General features: G+C 33.2%; 4 protein-coding genes across 5 annotated transcripts in view; 2 read left to right on the top strand and 2 right to left on the bottom strand.

Annotated features, from left to right (window-relative positions):
* Positions 1 to 363: 363 nt before the first annotated feature.
* On the bottom strand, positions 364 to 3,121 carry LOC106102385 (peptidyl-alpha-hydroxyglycine alpha-amidating lyase 2-like). The gene is made up of 5 exons (XM_013281841.1): positions 2,867 to 3,121; positions 2,407 to 2,552; positions 2,136 to 2,334; positions 1,382 to 1,897; positions 364 to 1,245 (listed from the first exon to the last, which is right to left on the bottom strand). Exons 1-5 carry the CDS (start codon positions 3,008 to 3,010, stop codon positions 1,126 to 1,128), a joined length of 1,125 nt encoding a protein of 374 aa, XP_013137295.1. The 5' UTR covers positions 3,011 to 3,121; the 3' UTR covers positions 364 to 1,125.
* A 1,834-nt stretch (positions 3,122 to 4,955) lies between these two features.
* Positions 4,956 to 16,683, bottom strand: LOC106102387. Of its 2 annotated transcripts, none has more exons than XM_013281843.1 (6): positions 15,943 to 16,683; positions 8,172 to 8,440; positions 7,139 to 7,352; positions 6,125 to 6,271; positions 5,663 to 5,803; positions 4,956 to 5,445 (listed from the first exon to the last, which is right to left on the bottom strand). In XM_013281843.1, the coding sequence occupies exons 1-6, from the start codon at positions 15,945 to 15,947 to the stop codon at positions 5,367 to 5,369; spliced, it is 855 nt and encodes a 284-aa protein (XP_013137297.1). In that variant the 5' UTR covers positions 15,948 to 16,683; the 3' UTR covers positions 4,956 to 5,366. The 2 variants fall into 2 exon arrangements, with proteins under 2 accessions (XP_013137297.1, XP_013137298.1); XM_013281844.1 differs by having other exon boundaries at positions 8,172 to 8,437.
* On the top strand, positions 8,686 to 11,093 carry LOC106102390. The gene is made up of 2 exons (XM_013281848.1): positions 8,686 to 9,413; positions 11,070 to 11,093. The coding sequence occupies exons 1-2, from the start codon at positions 8,838 to 8,840 to the stop codon at positions 11,076 to 11,078; spliced, it is 585 nt and encodes a 194-aa protein (XP_013137302.1). The 5' UTR covers positions 8,686 to 8,837; the 3' UTR covers positions 11,079 to 11,093.
* Positions 16,684 to 22,037: 5,354 nt separating the features above from the next.
* LOC106102103 (RING finger protein nhl-1-like) overlaps positions 22,038 to 24,682 on the top strand; it is a 7,624-nt gene continuing 4,979 nt past the window's right edge. Inside the window, exons 1-3 of the mRNA XM_013281512.1 lie at positions 22,038 to 22,294; positions 24,069 to 24,193; positions 24,614 to 24,675. Of these exons, the coding sequence (XP_013136966.1) occupies positions 22,107 to 22,294; positions 24,069 to 24,193; positions 24,614 to 24,675 (375 nt within the window). The 5' untranslated portion in view covers positions 22,038 to 22,106. The remainder of the gene's footprint in view (positions 22,295 to 24,068; positions 24,194 to 24,613; positions 24,676 to 24,682) is intronic.

Raw genomic sequence — 24,682 nt, 5'->3', positions numbered from 1 at the left:
TCAAAAATAAATCTACAAGAACATTATTTCTTAACTATATGATAGAAGCAATTGTATTACAATAAATTTATGTTTTAATGCAATTAATTATTAATAATACTTTTTGTTAACCGATTTATTTATTATTTCCTACAGATTTATGAAGAAATTAAGTATACATTTTGAATAAATGTAACAAAACAAGACACTGTTCTTGTAGGAGGCAATTCAATATTTGTATACATAGTTTTGCTGACGGTCTTTTATTCGAAATATTCTTTTCAATTCCTTGTTTCATTGTAACCATTATTGTCTGACCGTACTTTACATTTTTTTATTTAATTAGAATGAAAAAGTTTAATGTAAATTACAACTATACTCATAAAGTACAGTTTTATTTTTAACTAGACACTGGGTATGGTCAACAAATATAAAACAACGACGGTTAAAGTATGCAAACGACATTGTTAGAAATAACAGTACAAATAAAGTGGAAAAAGTGGCTTCTGAACTGCTTTTGAATGTCGGGTCTATTTATTTTAAAACACGTTTCTGAGTGTTTTACTTGGGACATATATTTTAGAATTGAGACAATAGATATTAGCATTTTAAACATAAAAATGTTGTGTAATTTTTGAAACATTTTAGAATAAGTTTCAGAATATAACTGTTGAGAACCAAATTATGGACTAAACTGGTTTTAGCTGTACTAACGTCCTAGGTGATACTTTTTCTCGATATTAGTGGAGCGTTTAAAGGTATTAACTGGTAGTAATTCATAGATCAGTGACGCCCTTTTTCCTGTCAGGCGTCGTTGGCGATCGTCCAACCATTCTCTACCGTAACGATTATAGTACAAAATTCTACCATAATTAGCTACGTTTACAATATAAACAAAACATGATAATCGATTTATAATAATATTTGAATAGATATATTTTGCAATAGAATTTACGGATAGCATGTTAAACATTTAAATTGAAATATATTTTTAAGCATCAATAGTAGTAAAGTTTATCGTATTTTTTAACATTATAATTAACTATAGAACTGTTAGGTTAAATGCGAATTTTATCCGCCATCGCAACAAAGCGATATTTTGTAAAGCTTATAAATAAATTATTCTATAGGTATCTTCGTTGTCTTCTACTTTCGGTCGTAAACATCGGTCAATTCAAACTTCCAGATCTTGTTTGGTCCGATTTCTGTCACATATAAGTGAGATCCGTTCCTCGTTACGGCCAAGGAATGCGGATTGGTGAAACCCTGAAACAATAGAAATACTATATTGTAGAATTCGTAATAAATAGTCATTGTTCCCACAAAAACGATATTTTTGTAACTGGCTAGTAAGATTTGGCAGATGCTTTTAATGTTAAAACGATTGAAAACAACTACTTACAGTAGCAGGTTCCCAAGTGTCCAAAATATTACCGTAAACAGCATTTACAGTAAACCCTCTAACTGCTATGTTTTGTGATGTCGGTCCATTGACGGCGTAAATAATGTCACCATGAGAAGCCACAGCGAACACTCGGCCTAACGTAGGGTCTTCGATTATCGTCGCCGGTTCCATTATATCTATGTAACTCTTAAGACCAGCTTTCGGGCATACGATTCTCATGTTCTCTCTATCAGCAACGCACACCACATCCAGATGTTCGAGTAATGTGACACTATGTGGCAGATTGAGTGTTAACGTGTCCGTGAATGCAGGAATTGTTAACAACAAAGTACCAGCTGCGTTGAACTTCAAGATCTGATTGTTGCAGTAACCGTCGGCGACAAAGATTTCGCCAGTCGTTGCTATGGCTACTGAAGTCGGCATGCATAACAATACGCGACGTCTGTACGGATAGCCCGCTGTAAATGCTTCACCAATAGTCAGACTAGGGTATTGGTGATTGCTAGGTGTATACTGAAAAAGAATAACATAAATAATTGGAAAGAAGTAATAATATTGGCATAGAATTGAGAGCTAGGTCTAGAACCATGTTGTTTTTACTATGTTATCTAGATGCGTCAGCATTCTCTTAAAATATCATTGATGGTCTTCTTAACAATCTAACCATAATTTTCTTTATTGTATCGAAGGCTGATAGTGTTTTTGAGAACAGGTTTTTTTAGTGGATTCACCAAGTGAAATATGATGTTACCTTAAAGACTTGATGTTTTGCGACGTCGGTGACCCAAACATTATCATGATGGTCGACAGTTAATCCATGTGGCATGTAGAATGCGTAAGCCCCCCAGCTGTGCAGAACTGACCCGGTATGAGAGTCCAGCACTAAAATTGTATCTTCTATTATAGGTCCTTTGTCTAAGTTCTGATAGACGTTTGATTCATTAAAAGTGCTGAAATTAAATTATGTTAGAATATTTCTTTAAGTTGTATATTTTAATTTGTTTGGAACAGATTATAAGTACCTTTCATCCCAAACTCTTTCTGCTCTGTGGAAAATAACCGGTTGTCCCAATGAATTTATAGAGACTGCGGTTATCTGGCCAACGTTGAGAGACTGTTGGGGCCAGTCTTTTACTTCTTGTGGTCTGAGTACGATCTCATCTTTAGGCTGGAATTTTAACCAAACAAAAAAGTTTACACTTTAATATATATGACGGAGTACTTGAAAATTCACAACTTAATCGATTAAATTTAATATTAAGTTAAAAAAAGAATTATTGATTTTGGCCAGACGCCAACTTCTCTGTTTTTAACGCACGGCATAAAAGAAAAGAGGGTGCTTAATTTTACCGTAGACGATCTTCTAGTCTAGAAATAAGCTTAAAAAGCATGATTGCATAGAATCGAAATACTTCTGTCTAAATGTTTATTAGACAGTTATTATATGATAGTAAATATTTTCTAGATTAAGTAATTACTTACGGCATGTACATCCAAATTCTTCAGTACATCTTCGTTGTTCCCGTAACTGAAGTAATCTAGATTATCTCTCACCGTCTCCGGTTCACAATACACATTGAAAACGATGAAAAACAATAGAAATATGTTCAACATTTTGTTTAGCATTTATGATCTGCTACGATTACGATTACGTTTGCACTGCCGTAGTATTGATTGTCGGCGCTTTGTCGCTAACTGCTACCACGCATGCGCAATACAAGGGTTTGAGAGTCGATTAAAAAACATACTATAACCACTCAGTGTACAAATGAAAATACATTCTTGGTAAATTATTTAATTCATAATAACGAATTACAACAAAATTGGTCAATGGATTTTAAAATTCATGACTTAAAGTTACAGACATAACTAAAGACCATCGTCTTCTGTTTATACGAAAATATAAGGCGAAATTTCATTTCATTATCTAATGAATCAGTCTCTGAATCGTTAAAATTTTGGCACGTCGGATTATTCCTTTAACGCAATGAATATTTGAAATAAGCGATAAATAAGATTTATCAACGAGGAGGGTAAATAATCATAATATCCCCGGTATTTATTGACCACGCCATTGCGAGTTAGGTTGGTCCCAGATGTAACCAGTCTCAGTCATGGAGCATACCGCATTATAATATTTGCCAGGACTTCGGCAGTATGACCAGGATGGACATTTACATCGGAACAGCGTTTGGAATTCCTCCTTGCAAACTTCGTTCCACCAACATGTCCTCTGAAATGTTTTACGCGATTATCGTACATGTAGACTTTTGTTTTAAACCCTACACAAAATTGTTATGAATGTCTTGAATAGTTTTATTTAGGAAAAAATTATATAAGTATCTATTGTGCTCTATATTTAAGTGTAAAGTCTTACAATAAAGTCTAAGTTACTCATAGCAGCTATTTAAATATAATTTAAAATGTCAAAATAAATTTAGTACGTTTAGGTTTTGTTACGTTAAAAAAAAACTTTTCTTTGTTTTAGTATCAGGATGTGAAATTAAATATATTTTCAGTGTTTTAATTGAAAATGACTTACCTCTGTAATATATCCTCGTACGGATTGATCGGAATAGCTTCGTTTTGTTTTAGTAGTAGATTCTACCATTACGTTCATCATAAATAAATAAATTACCATCACATGTTGTGGCTGAAATTAAACATTTTTATCACACACGTTTTCTTCTAATCACTGAATACTACACCTATCACTCTTACCTTAAACATATCAATGGTTTGATCTAAAAATAGACGATTGTTGTCAAGTTGCGGTCTTCAATTCACGCCCCCTGACGGAGCTTTTGAAGCTCATATGCGTGCGTCACAGATTTACCACGCCATAGTATTTTAGTCGTCCAAAAATATTAAAATTATGATAGTTCGGAATATAAATAGTGTTATTGTTATTATGGTATTTATATTAACTCAGAATATAAAACTATTTACTTGCAATTCCTTAGTTATATGACAAAAAATATGTTTCAGTAAACATAATCTACTTTCACGTTTGTTTTGCTATAACACATGTTTTTTTACATTAAATTTCAATTTAAGTTTTGGCCCGAATATGACTATTATTTCACTATTTATTGGACAATATTCTTTTGAGACGACTCTATAGTAATTTGAAGTCTGAGCAAGGTAACATAGAGTTCAATTTGAGTTAAATCGTGCAGAATTGCGCGCGCAGTGAATGCTTGTTACATTTTTAATAATACAATATTAGTTTTCTGCCAAAAATCGATTTAACGAAGACCTTGGTCTACTTTAAACTTGTAGCTCAATATTCTTGAGAATTTGTTTATACTATGATTGGGGCTAACTGGCACGAATCATTCTTTAAATATTACAATAAAGAAAAAATCTAATAAAACAATTAAATATACAAAATAAAAAATTTATTATATTTATACAAAAATTACTAGGTAATCACGTCTAGGACTTTCATTTACATTCCTATAAATAAAACCAACAATCAAAATTAATAAATAATAATTATTTAAATAAATTAGTAATAAATAACCATAAATACTTAACATTACATTTATAAAATATTCATCTAAGGAATTCTTGTACTTTAATTTACTAACTTACACAGCTTTAGCTAACTTACAATGTTAGGAAAAATTTACAAAAGCAAGTTGTTTCTAAGTTACATTTACCTTACATAGAATGGCACTTAGATTAAAAATCAGGGTTATAAAATATTGAATCTGCTATCATGTAAAATTGCTATTCATTAATTTAAGTCCTAAGTTATGTATCTTATTAGCTTCTGTGAAAATAGTATTTACATTGATAATGTATCAACTTATATTTATTATAAATAAGGTTTCGTTTATCTATGTATATTTTTTTAATAAGTAACTACTACGGTCCTAAACAGTATCAACTCAAATTCTCCATAGACTAATTTTCAATCAACTTTGGCTGGAAGCTAGCACTACATTTGGGATACGCTTTTAACGAGTTTTCTATATTACATTGCCTTTAATTCTAGAATGTTCTTATCGATGTTTTCTTGTTCATTCCGCCTGTGTAGATCCTCCGCATTTTCTCTGAAACGTGTAAAAGTTAAGGACTAACAAATGGTCTTTGCAACCTACACAGATAAATATATTTTAGATGACTTGTTAACTTTTTTCTTCGATTTTTTTCTTTGCGTTGGCCTCTATTGATTGCATATACTGAATTATCGATTCCATATGATGCATTGTTTGTATTGGCTTATTTGCGCACGTTGGCCTATTGGTCGTGTACGTTGGTACAACTTACGAGTATTTGTTAGCAGATGAGGGCTGGAAGATGCTCTTAGGACAAAGTCGGTAATACGGCCAACATTCGCCGCCGCTCTCGCCTGCGCGTTGTGCTTCAACGTACTCTTCCAAAAGACTTGAGTACGGCGATTTGCTAGGGCTGAAAGAAAGTCAGAGATTATTGAATTTTCGTACTTATATTTGTGATCAAAAATTCTTAAATGTAGGCTTTAGAATCAGCATCATCTCCCCCACCTTATCCTACTCCCGTAGGGTTGGCGCTCCGGGCTTTCGTCCTCCTAATATCTCGATCATCCGTCATCTAAGTTATCACTCCTTTCTTGATCACGTCACCTTTCACTCTATCCATCTCTTTCTAGTTCTACAACTACCCTCCTCACTAAAGAATGAGTGAGGAGGGTAGTTGTATTCACACTTATCAAAGAAGTGTAACGTTAGAAATATTTGTGATAAAACTTACCTAAAGAATAACTTCATCACTTCGCCTAAGAATCCAAAGTTGGTAAGTGGATGAGCGTGGATCTCGCAGATAGCCCGCAAGAGACACTCTTTACCGGAGAGACCGAAATTAGCTAATAAATCCTCTGCTATACCGTACATTAAAGCTCTGGAAACATGAGATTATGAATTAAAGAAAAAATGTAAATCAGAAAGAGCTTAAATATGCATAATAATAATTTAGCAAGCGAATTATAAAAGACTAGTTGTTGCTCGCGATATCGTCTGCGTGAAATTAAAAATATGCCTATGTTACTCAGTAATTACGTAGCTTTTTAATGGTTAAGAGTTTTTGAAATCGGCCCAATAGTTTTTGAGTCATTACAGTACATACAAATCTTTACTTATTAATAATACTAGTATAAAAAACATGTAATATCTATTGCATTCATAAATTGTCTATTTTTATTTGTAATATGACGTAATAAGGTTTAATTCTAAATTCTAAAATTAATGTCGGTTACAACTGACTTATGTAACGTTAAACGGAGCATTGTAAGAATTTAAAACATCCTCAGTAAAAGCAACATTCATCACTCGTAACCAACTAGTGCGTACGTGGCTTGAGTTCTGATTTACGTCATTAGTATAAGGGTGAAAGTTGCATAAACATAGAAATTTATATCTTCTAATATGGTTGATTGTATAGATATAGTTTATTATTTCCAACCAATTAATAAACTAAAAGAAGTGCTATCACAAAAATGCGAGATCAATTTTTCTAGCAAGTTCTATGGAAGCGTACAAAAGTGTTAATTTATCATTTTTAACGTCAAAATCTTAAAATGATACAAATGTAACCATCTATATTAATTTTAAAATTATGGCTATTCATACAGAGTAGAAATACAAGGAAGTGAATGGGTATTTCTCAGTTTATAATAATGAATACCATGTAATCTACAACAGCAAAGAATGGTCTTTTAGGACTAAAGAAAGTAAACAGTAAAACGTGTAAGCGTATTAAAAAAAATACCTTTCTCCGCCATGAAATCTGTCAAGTACAGCTGACTCTACTTCTGGTGGTATAGCCTCTCTAGTCGATCGCTTCCCTCGTCGTGTGTCGAGGTAATGTCCAATGTAGTTAGCCATCACAGACGCCGCAGCACCGCCCATAGACCGAGCAAAGATCGGCGGCAGGTCGCCGTATGGATTCTCATTATCCGTCAATCCCAATTTATCGAAATCAACTATAATGTAATAAAAATATGTTAGTATATTACAATAAAGAGCCCCCCAAAGGGTTCACTACACCGTTTGTTTTTTGTAACGAAAGAGGTTTTATGTCATTACAATGAACCTTTGAGTTATTCCTCTTTTTTCGTTTTTGAAATTTTTGTAAATGAAAATAATACAGCTACCTCAAAACACAATTTCTGCGTCTAGTATTTTATAAATTAAGAGCTAAATTCACTCAGAATAACTTACTAGCATCGGTAAGAAAATTCCTCTACATTTACAATTACCTACCTGCATCGCAATATTTACATAATGACGATATAATTTATGACATATCCAATGTTACTACGGTACTGTTGGTTGCTATTTACCATCTATGCTTACCTTCGGTACAATTGCTTCCTAACTATTATTATTATAAATTACTAATCTAATTTTGCCACTACAAAATGTGTGAATTTATTTTCACCTACGTTCTATTTATTAATACAGTATTTAATTAGCTAAATTAATTTTTACGATTATTATTGTTACAACAACTACATACTCATAAGATGTTAATCGTCTCCTCTACATTTTATTTATTACGACTGATCTACTCAAAGTATAACCTAAATACATGTACTGACTTTTGAATTCCACTTCGTATGTCAGTTTACCTGTAAATATTGAGATAACATCTATAAATTCAAGAAGAGAGAACTCTTTCCATATTGACCGACAACTTTCATAGCTCCTCTAATGCTGGATATCAAATTCGTTTCCTAATCAAAAAAACATACTGGGAACTTAGAAAACAAAAACTAGATAAATTAAAATTATCAACTTACTTGTAAATGGGAAGCTAACTGTCATGTTAGACAAAAATCCTTTAGGCGGATGTCGTACGAATGGCATTGAAAGTGAAGGCGTGATAGCCATTGTGGTCCCCGGCGGCAATGCTAGCCGTCCATCGTTAGTTATCCAGAGTATTCTTTTCTGCCTCGAATGAGGTATGTCTTCTTTGGCAATGTGGTCCTGGTTTGACGATACTATTGGCAGGAGAGCTAATGCTATGCTGAGCAGGACACGGTGCACCGTCGCCTCCATCATGTTTCTGCTAAAAGACAAAATGATTTAAAATTAAAATTATTATGAGGTTTTTAATGACTAGCAAAAAGTGCTACCTTAAAAGGTATGTTTATGGTTAAGTATTGTACCAATATTTAATTTATCATATTAATTACTACACTTTAATAATAACGTAAAATCAACGTTGATTTAAAACATACATGGTGTAAAATTATACGAAATAAAACCATCTGAAATTAATTTTGGATACCTTTTGAATACGAGTAACGGAACGGATTTTGTAATGACATCTCGTGTCAATGACGATTTGTGTATTTTACAAACAATAATTTATAATTTTTCATTACCTTTTCTGAATAACCTTTTAACTATTGTATTGTAGTCTTTTAACATTTTTGTAAAAATATTGACGACGTTTTTATAGGATGAAAACAACGGACACATGCATCCGTATACGGGATACGAATAAAGGCAAAATAGATGTCGAAAAATTCATTAAAAGTATTGAAGATACGTTTAAAATTGATTTCAAAACATTGCCTCAATGGAAATGCCTTATCGAGAAATTGTATTTCGTATCGAACTATCGTGAGCGAAAGATTAAAGAGGTAAATCTACGAAAATTCCTCATCATACAAAAGCTTTGTTTAGAGAACACAAGGCTAACACCATTTGAGTTGACCGAAAGACTTGTAAGAACATGGTCTGTTTGGCAGAAATCTCAGTGGATGAATCAACTAAAACAGCAAAGAACAAACACTTTAACAGATATTGAGGGACCTTTGCCTTCTATACAAACTTCTGACAAAACAACAGACCTTATTGACGCATCGTTTTTAGGTTTGGAAGAAACGGCAGAAGAAGACACGGTTTTAGAAGACAAAGAAAATGAACCTATTAATGTTCAAGAAAGTCATTCAAGTGATTCAAATTATAGTGAACTGAGTTATCATTCTCTACGTTCGGATGGTGTTGACGCCTCGGGAGTGTCTAAACCAACGGTATGTCATTCAATGAGTTTTAAATTAATTGAATGTTACCCAAAAGAAATAGTTATAACCAATAACTCTCCTGTGAAGCAGACCATAAAGTTTTCACTTAAAAATACTTCTTTAGATTGTGTTTTCGCAAGATTCAAAAATGTAACAAATCGAGATTTATTCAAGAAAGCAAACGTGTTTCCCTATCTTCCTGTTAAATTATACCCTGGTTTGTCAATAGGATTTAAATTTGTTTTCAACTTAAAGCAAACTAAAGAAGATTTCTTAACAAGCTTGACTTACTTAGTCCAATATAAAGATGGCGATATAAATTTCTTATCCGAATACTGCGTTACTATTTCCACACAATTTAAGAAAGGAAGATGTACAAAGGTGTCTGAAACAGTTTTTATACCACCGGTCTATTCCTGGCATTTAAATCCAAAATTTGGATATCCCTGCGGCATTTTAACAATTGAAGGTAAAGACGAGTTTGAATATGATATAAGAATTGTTAAACATAAGATGGACGTTGCAGAAATAGAATCGTGCAATTCAAACAATGCTACTATACAAACTACCGCTAGTGATTCAGTTAAAGAAATTAGTACAAGTTTTATACAAAAACCTCCGACAGTTAATGAATTTGAGGACGATAGTATAGATAATTTTATAATGTCTTTAGTAAAAGATGTTATAGAAGTTTCTTTGGATACATTTATATTTGACATAACATGTTTACGTTTACCAGTGAATTCCAAACGAAAAACATCAGTGTATTTAAGTAAATGTGAATACTTTGGCTATCATCAGAGTTACTTTGATGTAGAATTTCGTAGCGTGGATACTTACGAATTAATAGAAACCAAAACTGTTAAAGTGTTTGCCGAAATTTTGCCTCATCCAATAGAGATTTCTCCAACAATATTTGATATGAGCAATGCACCAGTTGTCCATGGCGTTTGTGTCGATTATTTTGTTATTACTAATACTCATAAAATTTTCTCTTCGACAATAAAAATATACGCTTCGAATGTGACGAAGAAATTAATTACAATAAAGCCTATGACTGTATGTATTCAGCCAGAAACAAGTGTGAAATTTCAAATAAGAACGTGTCCTTCAAAGCAACCTTTTGATAATGAATTAAAAGTGATGGTACACTTTACGATCAAAATTATTGCAACTGGAGTGAGAGCGATATATGAAAATATTCCACCAATGTTTTACGAAATTATTGCTCCTTGTGCTTTGGGATTTTGTGATATGTATGACTTACTACTGCATTCAGATTCTTTCAGTGGGGTACCACTTAACGACTCTCCTCCTTAATGTATATTGAATTTCACTCTTAGACTATTAAACGATGTTTAACGACTAGTATACCAGTTGGTTTTGATTCAAATAATTTTTCTTTAATATAATTTGATAAGTACCTGTCTAATTGGAAAAATAAAAACCTCTTCATTTCTTTGGAGGTAATTAATTTAATTTTAAAGAAAAATAAACAAAATCAGATCGAACAGCTAAAGTAATGTTGATCTAATCGAAGACGATAAAGGTAATAGGAAAGAAACTCATTGACATGTCAATAAAAATTGTTAGTCGTTTTCCAAGGAATGCTATCAGAGTCAAAGGATTAAACCTGTTGAATTGGCCTACTTTAATGTATTACAGGTCAAGTGAGTTTGTTGGCTGCACCCGCATCATATCAGGCACTCGGTACAGGTCAGGCGGACCGGTTTATTGCGACAATCGATATTAAATCAACGTAAGCGGCGATGTCTCGCGATTGTTGCATGAAATGTTATGATTGTGACATTGACTTCGGTCACGGACGGACATAGTTATTGAGATGGATGTTACATTGTTCAGTTTTGAACATTATCACAATATGACGTTTAATATTTGTACATAATTAGTATCTCTGGTTAGTGTGATATGTTTATATGCTGACCTCAATACAACTAAGTATACTTTAATTTACATGTCAGTTGTGAGTTACTTATTGAGATTTGTACTATGTCAAAAAAATATATTTTTATCGATACTATTCATTAGGATTTAATATAATTATGCAAGCGTTCATTAACCACGATAAAGTCGTTTATATATTCTTATAGCTACTTAGTTTTCCTAGGGGATGGAAGAGAGCGGGGCAGTTATCCCTTCGTAGATAATAGAAAAATGTAAAATAGATATAGAAACTACTTCGAAAAGAGCAAATTAATAGTTACTCTTAGCCTATATCATCGACCGGCGACGCCCATGGTATTAAGTACAATAAAATATTTTGCATATGTCAACGACACTAAAATGCAATTTCCATATGTACACAAGTAACCAATTCCAAGTAAAGTAAGTTACAATATAAGTAAGGAAAGCAAATAATGAATGATAATAAAATTTTAATAACAATGCTGTCAGCTGAACAGACTGACCAAGTTACTAACGACCGTTACAACTACGGGGACAGTATTGTTTACTTCATAACCGAAATGTAAAGCGAAATAAATATATCTCTGTTTTTTCAAAGATCATAAGAGGGATAGCGATATGTTTACAAGCGTTTCTGCAGTAGAAACTGGCGGTTATAATTGGAAATCATGTCCTCTATTGCTCTACATTTAAATTACTTCAAAGTAACTTAGTTAATTTTAACTAATCTCATATGCGAAAGTTTAGATGGATGGATGTTTGTTAGAGTTTGTAGCCTAATCGGCTATATGTATCTGGATACAATTTAGTATAGACGTAGAATATAGTCTGGAAGAACACATAGGCTAATTGTTTTTTTTTTAATTCCACGCGGACGTAGTTACGAAGGGAATCTAATAGCTTTCTAAATTTCATTTTGTTATGAAAAAAATGCATATGGTTAATTTTAAAGCTATATTTTAAATGCAGAAAACGAACAATAGCAATAATATAATAGCAAATAGCATACAAAAACATTAATAATGTAGCAAGTCCTTTTTAAAATAAAACTCTATAAGCGATAATATGTGCCTATTCATCCTAGTCCTAGTGTGATTGGATCCTAATTTCAGAATATTTTGGACTATTTAATTAGTTTAAAAGATGTTTACTAGTTCATAGTTATAAATTTTAAAAAATGTATTCGCTAAAGTGTGCATTTGAATACAAAACCAGTGAAGAACATTTTCTTCGTGACTAAAATATTTACATATGTAAGTTTTCAACATTCTTAGCATGCTGTAGTGATGTAATTAGAGTTACAGCTAGTTACAATAGTTTTAAATAATCATTCGGAAGCTTTCGTATTAGCAGCCAGTGATTTGATTAATTGGTATTCATGAAGCGAGTTGACGAATCGAAACCTCAAGTATCGATAACGCATCGATTTGTTTCCGATTATAATCACGCAATCCATTCGTATGCGAAGCGTCGTTCGCTTTCACAATTGAAAAAAACATGAAACACCCTTTGGGACGAAAGTGAAATGATTAATTTATTAGAGGTTGCATTTAGCCCGGATACAGTCGAGGACGTTTACTTCCTACCCATTAGAGGCTCACAATTAGGTCGTAAACTTGGCATAGTAATATTATTTCTCTTATAGTGACAGTCCCAGAGAGGGATATGAATTAAATTCTTTGATTATACCTGAAGTAACGATGATCAACGAATTATGTAAATGTCGCCAAATATCCATATAATTGCCAGGAAAGGTATTGTTTAAATAAATGTATTCTAAAACGGTAGTGAGAGTTCGTGTATTGTTTCTTTTTAAATATTCTTTGACACACTTTTCAATAACTTTAGCAGTTACTGGGTTAAAACTTTAAAATATTTTCTAATGCTATAGAGCATACGTTAACTGACATGTTAACGAATTAGATTTAAGTTAAATGTGATGTTATTTGGAGCAAAGTTGAGATGAATAGTTAAAAATAATTTTCTTCTAGCTTTTGCACTTGACTTCCTTCGCGTGAAACTAAAAATAATTTTAGTAAGTAACGTGTGTTCGCCTAGAAGTCTAGACTATATTCTAAGTCTAAGCCAAATTTAATCGAGATCAGTTAAGCTATTCTGGATATACGTAGTATACACTTTCGCATTTATAATATTGGTATGATGATTTGGAGTGTGATATAAATATAATTACTAACTTTCACCCGCGACTCCGTCCGCGTAGAATTAAAAAAAAAGTAAGTAGCCTATGTGTTCCTATACCAAATTTCATTGAAATCCGTTCAGCCTTTTAGGCGACAAACTCTAACAAACATCTATCCATCCATCTAAAAATATTCTATTAGTGGAAATACTTTGACAGTATAAGACGATATATGACAAAGTCTGCAAAAAGAGTAAATTGATTACCATTAGCAAGAAACGTTTTATAACTCTGAGGTAACGGTTGTCATTGCTCACACATCGAGATATGCACTCTGTATTAAATGATTTATTACAGTATATTATTGCCATATCGTAATGTAATAAATATTATATAATATTGTGAGTATGAACTTATATTTGCAATGTCATCGACAGTTTACATTAGAGTAATCTGAATTTGATAGCCTGTATTTCCGATCTTATATTTTGTTTGTTTAAAACAGACTCTGGAAATACTAAAGAGATTTAATTTTTTTTCGCGATTAGAAAGCTACAATATCACTGAATAACATAGGCTTTATTATATAACTAGCTGTTCCAGTGCGGCTTCAGCCGCATAAAATGTCAAGATTCAAATGCACAAATGACAATTGCTTCCTTGATGTTGGCAGCAACTTATGGTCTCTTTCCCACATTAGGGTTTTATCCAAAAATTTTACCCCCAAAATTTATTGGCGTTAAAATATATAAGTAACTGTGATGGATTTTTGTCACTAAAGTAAATATGTTTAACAAAATATCTGAAATTTGTGTAACGTTTATAAATCCATCATATTAAGTTTTAAAAAATGACATGTAATTTTTAATGAAATTTAATTTTATGTAATTCGTGTGTAAACTGACAAACTCCTTCCGTAAAATCCTCAGACATCCTCTTATGTATTCATCAGTTTTATCTACCAACCCGCAAATGTGCCGTAAATATGTCACGGAAGGAAATTTCGAAACAGATCAAAACTGTACAGTTCTGGGTCAAGAGAATCTAGAATAGAATTGTCCATTGTAAACGTGACACTGTACGATAAATCGCAACATTTCATCTCAGCCAAATGTGTTATTGTTTTAACTTGAGGTCGCTGTATACTGCAGATGGCGCGATTTCCTACACTTCTTGATGTACGACCGACTTTGACAGCTCGTTATTTGCATATGCCGTTTTCACAAATTGTTAGTGCTTTTGTTTTTATTTTTGTACAACAGGGTAATATTTTCCTCATGCTTATGTCTTGCACTGTGAGTCTGCGATCCATTGACTACTTGACCGAAGATAGAGACGGTATAGGACAGGTGTACAGTCGTTCGTTTTTATTGTTTGTTGGACAAGAAAAATTGCTCATTTAGTAGCGCTTTGTAGCAAAATATTAAACATCAATCCACTATTGCGATTTCGGGTCAATACAGAACAAACTAGTGTTATCTCTCAAAAAATTTACATTGGAGCTTGTTAGTGCTAATAAATATCTAGTTTGAAAAATGCTATCTCTAGACCTAAATAACAGCTCAGAATGTTTAATCAGTATTCATAAACATTGCCTTCGGCGTAGCTTTATACAGACCCGCATTGCAGGTTCTACTCAACTTTTATTATAAATCTTTTTGGTTTCTTCCCTGATTAGAAATTATACGTCTTATTCGATAACTTTCTTCGATTTATTCGATATGTTACCTAGTAACAATTTAATAGGAGTCTAATAAAAATTCTAAAGATCTTAACTCTAAATTTTTATTCTTATATCCCTCTATTAAGTGTCAAAAGTAATATATCGTTCTATCTCCTATATCTAATCTAAGCTTCGCTTATTGTAATTATTAAAAGAAATAATAAAATTAGAAGATAAATAGTTTGTCAGGAAGAAGTTACCACGTTGCAAAATGATCTCCAAACTGACACTTTTAAAAAGATTAATTTCATAGTTTAATTACCTTATCTTTTTAATGTACTCGATATTTTAAAAGTATAAATTGCTATCCTGTCGCGCGCAAGAAATAACCGTGTTTTTGTAAACTTGTTGGCGCGAAGTAATACGCGGAGTCACATAGTAAGAATCGAGTTTGAGATAAAACAAGAGATCTTAGATTTATTATATTACTATCCAGTTACCTTTATGATTTCTATTTTCTCAATAAACTCGTTATTATAAAATAAAACGTGTTAACATCACATAATAATTAATGTTATAACTAAATGTAATTTAAGATAGTAGCAGTGATAAAAAGGGAATTCCCATTGTAATGATATAATAGTCTTCAAACAACACAACAGTATTAAAACCCTTAAAAATATTTAAATAATATTCTAATCTTCGGAATCTGGATTTTCATAGAATTAAACTGTCTTTCCAAACTAAAACCAATTATGTCATTTCAATTGAAAGTTATAGGTGAATAGTTGAATGAATGTAAAACTCACCGCATAACTCGTTAACTTTGAAGGCAATGAATTATCACTGAACACTAATGTAATGTCAAGTAAATCGCACAATCAATCACTGAGAACTGCGTCCTGCACTGTGATCATCGCCGGATGCAATGATCGATCGCGAGCGCCCTGAGCACGACTCCAAATCTGTATTCTCGCCAAAAATTTCGCAAACTTTTTGTCTGCGCCCGCGCATAACAAAACATGTATTTAGTTTGAACTGTTTGTGGAAAAAAATCGCGCCAAATTTCCTCCGGTCACGTTCGACCGCGTGTCCTTCCGTCGCGTCAGTAATGTCAACAGGCAACGACAATATTGATGACAACTTTGTATTCACTTGCCGCCAAAACTCTCTTTGCTAATTGCGATGCGAGGCGCGTTCATCGCTTTCCTCGCGAGACAATGACTCGTCGACGCACCCCGGGGTGATAGGTGGCTCCTCATAGTGCGGCCACTTTAAAGCTCTACCATGGCGAGGTGTATGAAGGCAGGAGTACGTTTCGTAATGGTGGTAGTTACCAGATGGCGTGTGTTTGCGCGGCGGTACCGGTATGGAATGCTCGGTCGGACGGTAATCGTTGGAAGTCGCTTCGCCAGTTGGCCACTGGGTTAGCGGTGTTCCTTTTCCTGTACATACCTCTTTTAATGGATAACACGCCTACATGTAAACCGCGCCTGGCGGCTGAATAGATTTATCACACGTCGTTAATTTATAACTATTAAAACATCACACTTAATTACTTCTAATCACACAAGAAAGTTTTGCAAATACTTTCAGTGTTCAAGTGAAATCGTAGCAAATTATTTATGGATACTATATGCTTTACACAAAGCTTATAACAACTGAAATGTATCAAATAAAATGCTAAAGACTTACAGAGAACACCTTCGATGTTATCGGTGTGTTTCCAAATTTATTATAGCCCGAGAGCACGAAAAGAAGTCTAGACTAGACACGTGTTAAATCAAACCAGTAACTGTTTCGTAATGGCTTATGTTGATAAGGTATTTCGGCGTCTCCTCTCGGTCAGTATTTATTTTAATGAATGCATAGTTTATGTTTTTGTTGGCTATATTGAAAACTAGCTGTTGCTCGCGATTTCGCCCGCGTGAATTTAAAACTGAGAAAAAGTATAGCCTATGTTACTTCCGAATAAATTACCTTTCTAACAGTGAAAGAATTTTTAAAATCAGCCCAGTCATTTTTGAGTTATTTCAATACATACAAAAATACAAATATTTCCTCTTTATAATATTAGTATAGAGTATAGACTAACAGCCTTACAAATAAACGCGGTATAAATTTAAACTTAGGATTAATTTCAAAAAAGTATCTTCGACTTTAATTATCCTAATTTATTATAAAAAATCGCCCAGTCGAGGCCTGGTGCATAAGCTAGTAATAAACTTTCTCAAGTATTATAAGATCATCATTATAATATCATACCGTTGGCAAATATATCTTGGCGCTACTTCAATACCTAAATGCCTTACACATGTTAAATTAAATGAAATCTTTAAGAAGCGCCAGTCTTATTTCAAATACAAGCTCATAACAATTCCTCAGCCATCACAACTACCTGAACAGTTTACAAATCGAGCACTTTAAAACTTTGATTTAAAAGCTTTCGCGTAACAAATCAGTATTCCAGTTTAATGAATAACATGGTTCTTACTTTACGTAAGGTACTATGCGGGTACAATAACATGAGACTAGAATGCACCCGCATCTCGCATCTCTCTGGGCTTTTATTTCAACGAACTTCATTTGTTAGGAGACCAAAGATACTTACCACTTTCTACTGCTAACAAAAAACTACTGAGTAACCAAAAATAAAATCAAAATAAAGATAATTTACTTTAGCTTTGTAGGTTTAACAAAATCAAATCGAATATAGGTAATTAAATAATAGGCGAAATTAACGTGAAACATATGGTAATGATTCTAGTAAAACGTTAAATGCTGTTATATGATTTCAAGACCGTTACAGCGTTGCTGAAGTTTACTAACAAAGATGCATTGATCCCAGTGCATTATTCATTGAAATCAGCATAGAAACCTTATACTTAACTCATGCATAGCCTATGTGATCAAGTTAATTTGAATAATGTATATTTAACGACAGCATTGTTGTGATAATGAACTATTTAACCCACTAACCACGGGGTGGAAAGCGTCACGAGATTTACAACTCGCGTTTAAACATGTCCTATACAGAGTCCTATACAGTGTAAACACACTGGCACACATTACCTACGAAGTTTCTTTCTAGAATTACGACCATTTTAATAACAACGAAATGTGACGTTTCCGTTAAAATGACCTCCCAGAGAACATTATGCATGCTATTGTCTCAGAAAGCTTTTGCGGGACGACGTAAACAAGGATTTCAAAGACCTAACTTTCTATACAAAAATTAATTTTCTTAACAATTCTACATAGCAGAGGTCGATTGCGTATGCTTCACAAGTTAACGTATTCTATTAAACGTTCGCAATTTCGCTTAAATGGTCATATCATAAAGTCAGAACACGTCTACTTAATGTCATAGAAGTGATGGTACGACCAGATTGAGGTGGCCAATTTAAGGTAAACGTAATGTGTTATTGTAGGTACATGGTTCAATTACGTATTTGTTAGTTGACGACGATGAAAATAGTACTATAAATGGTTACAATAAGGTAAAAAAAAATAATGACACACAAAACTTTATAGAAAGAAACAAGACTAGATGTCGAAAGATGAACGTCCAAGAAAAAACAATGTTTTACGTTATAAAGCGTGTACGTAGATATTTATATTTTTTGCAAATGCCCTTTAGTTTGTTGTTTGCAGAAGCGACAGTTGATTCCACAAGTCAGTTGAGCGAGACATTAAATTACATGGAAAGCGTACAGTTACGAAATGCGAAACGAGGTGGTGTGGGAATTCGAAGGATCGCGGTAATTGACAGCGCAATTATTAAAAACAGTTGTTCATATACTGTTGCTCCACTACGCAAGCGGTAAATAATAAACAACATAATAAATAATAACATAACATAATCGTATCGTAATCGTAAAGGTAGACAACGCATCTGTAATTGCGGATGTCTATGGGCAGCGGTCGCTTCGCCATTTTGGTGGTTTTAGGTAGCCGCTTGCTCGTATGTCACCATATGTTATAAAAAAAAACAAAAAGATATACTGCATATCCTACACAGTACGATATTTTTACGTATGTTTTTTATAAGGTAGGTGTTTAATATCATTCTAGACCCTCATGTTTCCACCACGATTATCGTGTTGCAATAGGCGACAGTAGATTAGTACGAAAAAAAGACATAAATTACCACCAATGTAATACAGTAATATAGTGGATTTCATTGTTTTCTGATGGCATATGAAGTCGGAAACTTTAGTAGGTTTAGCTTTCGTTTTAATACGTAGACCTACAAAATCGATTTTAGCTAAATACAAACGTAAATCAAGCGTAGTGGTCAAATTAAAGCATGTAGGACTGAAAGAAATTGATGTGTGGAAAGTACGAACAGATATACTTTAATTAGACACTCGCAATATAAATGGATTTGAAACCGTTTGTGTTCTAATAAAACTGGACAGTGTTATTGACCATGATTTGCATAGCTAATTAGATGTCACGCAAGTCAACGACCACATTTAAACTGGAATGTAATCACTAGAAAAAAATCTGCCAACTTTAACAACTAAATTGACCTCATTTGAAGATTTATAGATTGATTGAGTAGGTATACAATGTAGATAAAAAATGTATTCTTTGGCTGAAATCACGGAGCTACGATGTTTATGAAGCTTACTTACTATAAAAAGGTTTTTTTAGTTTACAAGACCTGATGATTGCAGCCTAAACACATTGGCATTATACATTAATGAAAGCCATTCGAAATGTAGGGTGTTGTCAATTTTAGTACGAATGATTAGTTCAAAAACAAATAAATTAGTTTTAACAACCATATATAGGCTTATAGAACAGTAGCCTGGTATAATCATAAGACGGAAACATGCGTACAAATATTGCTATCGCAGAACGAGATAGTGTTCTATCGATTTTGCACATTAGAAATGTCGTAAACCCAGGTATAGGTTTGGCCAATTTATAATCCATACGCCATGTGTCAGTGCAATTTCAGTTCTATGTATTTTCTAGTTTTTTTAAACCGCTATGTAACAGTTGAGTTTGTTTGTAATCAATACTTATTTTTTTAGAGGAAACTAGAAAACCCTTTGTTATTGTTTGCATGGGTTATTTCAATGGGCAATTTAACAGTCAAATGTAACGGCGATTCAGTTTTTGAATCACGTCATTATGAAGTGATTCAATTTTTGAAATTCATAAATTAATATTTCCCCTACTATCTTACTAATATTATAAATACGAAAGTTTAGATGGATGGATAGATGTTTGTTAGAGTTTGTAGCCTAAACAACTGAACGGATTTTGATGAAATTTGGTATGGATGTAGAGGATAGTTTGGGAGAACACATAGGCTACTCACTTTTGTTTTTATAATTACACGGGGACAGAGTCGCGGGCGAAAGCTAGTCTCTTCATAAATCTGAACATCAATGAGTACCCAAAACAAAAGCATTACAGCGAGATTTATATAATAAAAATATGTGCACTATCTATCAGCGTGTATGCAATATCATGCGCACTCTTATAAGGATTTAATTGGCAGCGTAAAGTGCCTTGCAAAGTTGTTTAGCCTGATCTTCTAGACAGTATTCACTTGACACGGTTACGGAACATCCCTAACGATATATTCAGTTGACGTTCAATACTCGGGACCAACTACACAAAATTTAAAGATTAAAGTAAATTTAAAACTAGACGGAAGTACTTGTTTCATTTCTTATTAACTACACTTTATACTGGAAATCATACTTCATATTATCATACTAATATTATAAATGCGAAAGTTTAGATGGATGGATGTTTGTTAGAGTTTGTAGGCGAAACGGCTTAACGGATCTCGATGAAATTTGGCATAAACGTAAATGATAGTCTGGAAGAACACACATGCTACTTACTTTTGTTTTTAATTCCACGGAGACGGAGTTGCGGGCAAAAGCTACTTGTGATATCAAAGTGATCCACATACAAAGTCTTTTACTTTCAATTTTGACAATTCTAAAGTGCAAGTTCACAAATAAAGGTTTTATACTAAAATTTTCACTCCAAAAGGATATGAAATTATCACCTACATACATAAATAACGTTAAGGGAAAATGTTTATCGGCGATATACACTAAATTTATCGTAAGCATGTCGCGGTCAACCTCGAAACAATGTAGGCTTCGAGGTTGCAATATTTTAGGGGGTTATTGTTGAATAACGGTTCGTGGAGATGCGCTCCGTGTACAGCAAGGATACGGCAATTATTTAGACACGTGAGTGGGTGGAATGCAATAATAAAGATATTTACAATGCCACAAAGTACCACTCGATTTAGTAGAAAAAGCCAATGATTGTAGCGTTAATAGGTAGCGGTCAAAACAATTGAGTTATATCCTTTCAGGACTATAGAATATACAATTTTATTATTTACTACCTGTTGCCCTCGACTTCGTCGACGCTATATTAAAATTTAAAAAGTTGCCTATAATATGCCTGTCTATGTCAGCTGTGAGCAGCAGTGAAGTCCGGTCGAAATTGTCCCAGCCCTTACGGAGATTACGCGGAACAAACGCAGCTTGCGGACAGACAAACAGACAGACAGACGAAATTTTTTAAATGCGATTTTCGTTATTAGCAACGCAAATATATCATGTTCTTTTGATATTACAAACAAGCACTTCCATTTTATTACATGTATAGATAGATATAGAGGACATGCCACGTCCCCTATTTCTAAAAAGCACTACGTTAATACCTTTAAAGAATCAGTATAGATAGCCTAAACATATCTTATAGGAACTGTATTAGATTTTTGACGTTCTGTATTAGAATTGAGCCATTACGGATATGAAAAAAATATAATATTCGGTTACATCAACGTACTCGTAATTGGTTAATGACTTTCTATCTTATCGATTAATTCTAATCTGATTCTCATGACATGAAATCGTCAATTTACTATCAACGGTTGATTACGACAAACGGATTTTTAGTTTTAATTATATGTGATAGTGAAATGGGGGACAAAGTGAGGAAAAAGCCACCATTTTTTACTTTGAAGAGATGGAACAGTCAGAAACAAAACGAGGAACACAATGGACGCACACCTACGCCACAGATACAAAATTCAACGCAATTTTTCAAACCAAACCCCTCACAAACACGTACGCCCAGTACTCCCGCAATGGATGCAAAACCTAGAAAGTGAGTTATTGTTACTGATTTAGTTATTTCCGGTGTTTTATTTGGACACTACACGTGCTCATTAATGTTTGTGAAAATTTCAATATAGTACTTTAAAAATTATAGTCTGAATTATATGTAGGTCGTAACGTTCGTGTAATGACTAAAATATTGTAGCTTTAATTTGAATTTTATTGTACTGAATCTAACCTAAAAGAAACAATTTTTTTCTGTTATTTGGAACATAGCTTTTTGAAAACATAACTAATTATTTGTTGATGTTTTTATAAGTATTGATTTGATTGGCTCGATTGAACGAAATCGTTAGTATATTTTGTCATCCGCAACAATACATTGCATTTTAGTGTTAATGTGATAATGATATCTTTTATAATCTATATCCTGATATCGTTTTCAAATAGATATAACGAGAATTGAAAATAACATTACATTTGTATAATTTCTTTCAATAAGGAAAATACGTTAAAGGAAAAGTGGTACAAATGGTCAGGTCATAACCTACAAATCTTTACATGAATAAACCAAATATTCATTTTCAAAATTGTGAACAATAAAAGGTGCAATGATTATTCGAGACACGGCTACGCAAAAACACGGCCATGTCTTTTCTTATAATAATTGACTGTAACATCTAAGAAATACTAGAGGAAAACAGAGAGAAATCTTTTAAAATGTACATTTTGTTTGCACTAAACGGAAAATCCCATCAGTTATGTTTATCGCAATGAACATAACGTTACCTACATATACTAGAACCGTCGGTAAAATAAGTGACTACTGAAATAGTTCTGGATTAGTATGTTATTTTAACTTTTTAGTTGATGATATGGTAATTAATTTTGCAATTAAAAGGCTTGCTTAAATTTGTTGCACGCAATCATACTTCATACTAATATTATAAATGCGAAAGTTACGATGGATGCATGGATGTTTGTTAGCGTTTGTAAAACGCTAATCGTTTGCCTAAACGGCTGAACGGATCTCGATGAAATTTAGCACAGATTTAGAGCATAGTCTGAAAGAACATGGGATAAATTTTATCCCCGAGAAATGTCCGGTTCCCGAGGGATACGTAACTTTTTGTTATTTATATAGTTCGTGTGTTTTCTAATACCACGCGGGCGAAGTCGCAGTAAACAGCTAGTTAAATGTAATACTAACAACAATATGTTAAATAGCTGTCACTACTTATGTAAAAGTCTCCTAGTTGGTTTCCAATGTAGAACAATAAAGATTAGTGAAGAAGATAAACGACTACAAATACGTGCCTTGAAATATAAACGTACGAAATATTTATCTAGGTTATATTATAGTTAAAAGTTTCGCCACAGACTTTGCATTATTATTTTATTGTTAGTACGGCTGTTAGTAGGTTTCCCTACCCTGGTTTGCATCATGGGTGTCGACGGATGAGGAGTCGGCTCCTAGGGACTTCAAAAATCTAAAATAAAAGTAAACACTTCTGCCAATAAAATCATATTATAAATAGCAGCCCTCTTTACATCTACACATAGCCTAAATTATCAGCAGTTACTAGATACCCATTCAAGCTTGGGCATATAGTTTCGTATTATTCTTCTCTGAATTGTCTACGTACATTTAAGATTTTGAGATAAATTGTGCGTTGTGAATGCTTCTGTCGTTGTCTTCAATTTGTAAATGTACCGAAGGGCTTGAGTTTAATCCATGTTAGGTATAATTAGGCCTTAGTCAATCATACTCAAAGAATGCTTGTAGATTTAAAATCATTAGTAGTTGTAATTTTGTTACACAGAATATCAGCAGGAGGGATCAAGGAGTTAGTACAATGTCCGCTTTGCTTAGAAGTGCTGCACAACCCAAAGATGTTGCCGTGCCAGCATACATTTTGTCAGGCCTGTCTCACTGCGTATGTAGATGGTAAGATACTTCTAAATATACCACCACATTGTTTTCTTGTAATTAGGTTACTTAAAATATGGAACAACTTTAATACAAAAATGTATGTAGTTTATACAACAAATAGCTAAAGCGTGACGTAAGTGTAGGGCTTTTTATTAAAATAAGAATTATTCAAAAATATGCTGTAATTGCTGACATCTTAGGCCACAAAGAAGTGTGTGTTTATGCGTTATTATAATAGTATAGATATGCCCCATCAGAAATTCTTATATATAGGACGAAACATAATTTTCTACTCGGTTGTTTCACTATCAATGATTCACAAAAATAAACGTTATCTACAATGTGTTGTAGTAGAGGTATTAATTCTGCACCATGGTATTCCCTTAGACTGTGGAGTGGAGAGTGGGGCAGTTTTATAACATAACATAATTTCAGCGGAACCGGTAATCGACTGTCCGATATGTTGCACGAAAATCCAAGTGCAAGGAACAAATTTCGTAGACG

This window comes from Papilio polytes, unplaced genomic scaffold (genome assembly GCF_000836215.1).
Source record: "Papilio polytes unplaced genomic scaffold, Ppol_1.0 DF823923.1, whole genome shotgun sequence".
NCBI lineage: Eukaryota > Metazoa > Arthropoda > Insecta > Lepidoptera > Papilionidae > Papilio > Papilio polytes.
Note: the sequence above shows the minus strand (reverse complement) of the source record. Positions and strands in the feature narration are given on the sequence as shown.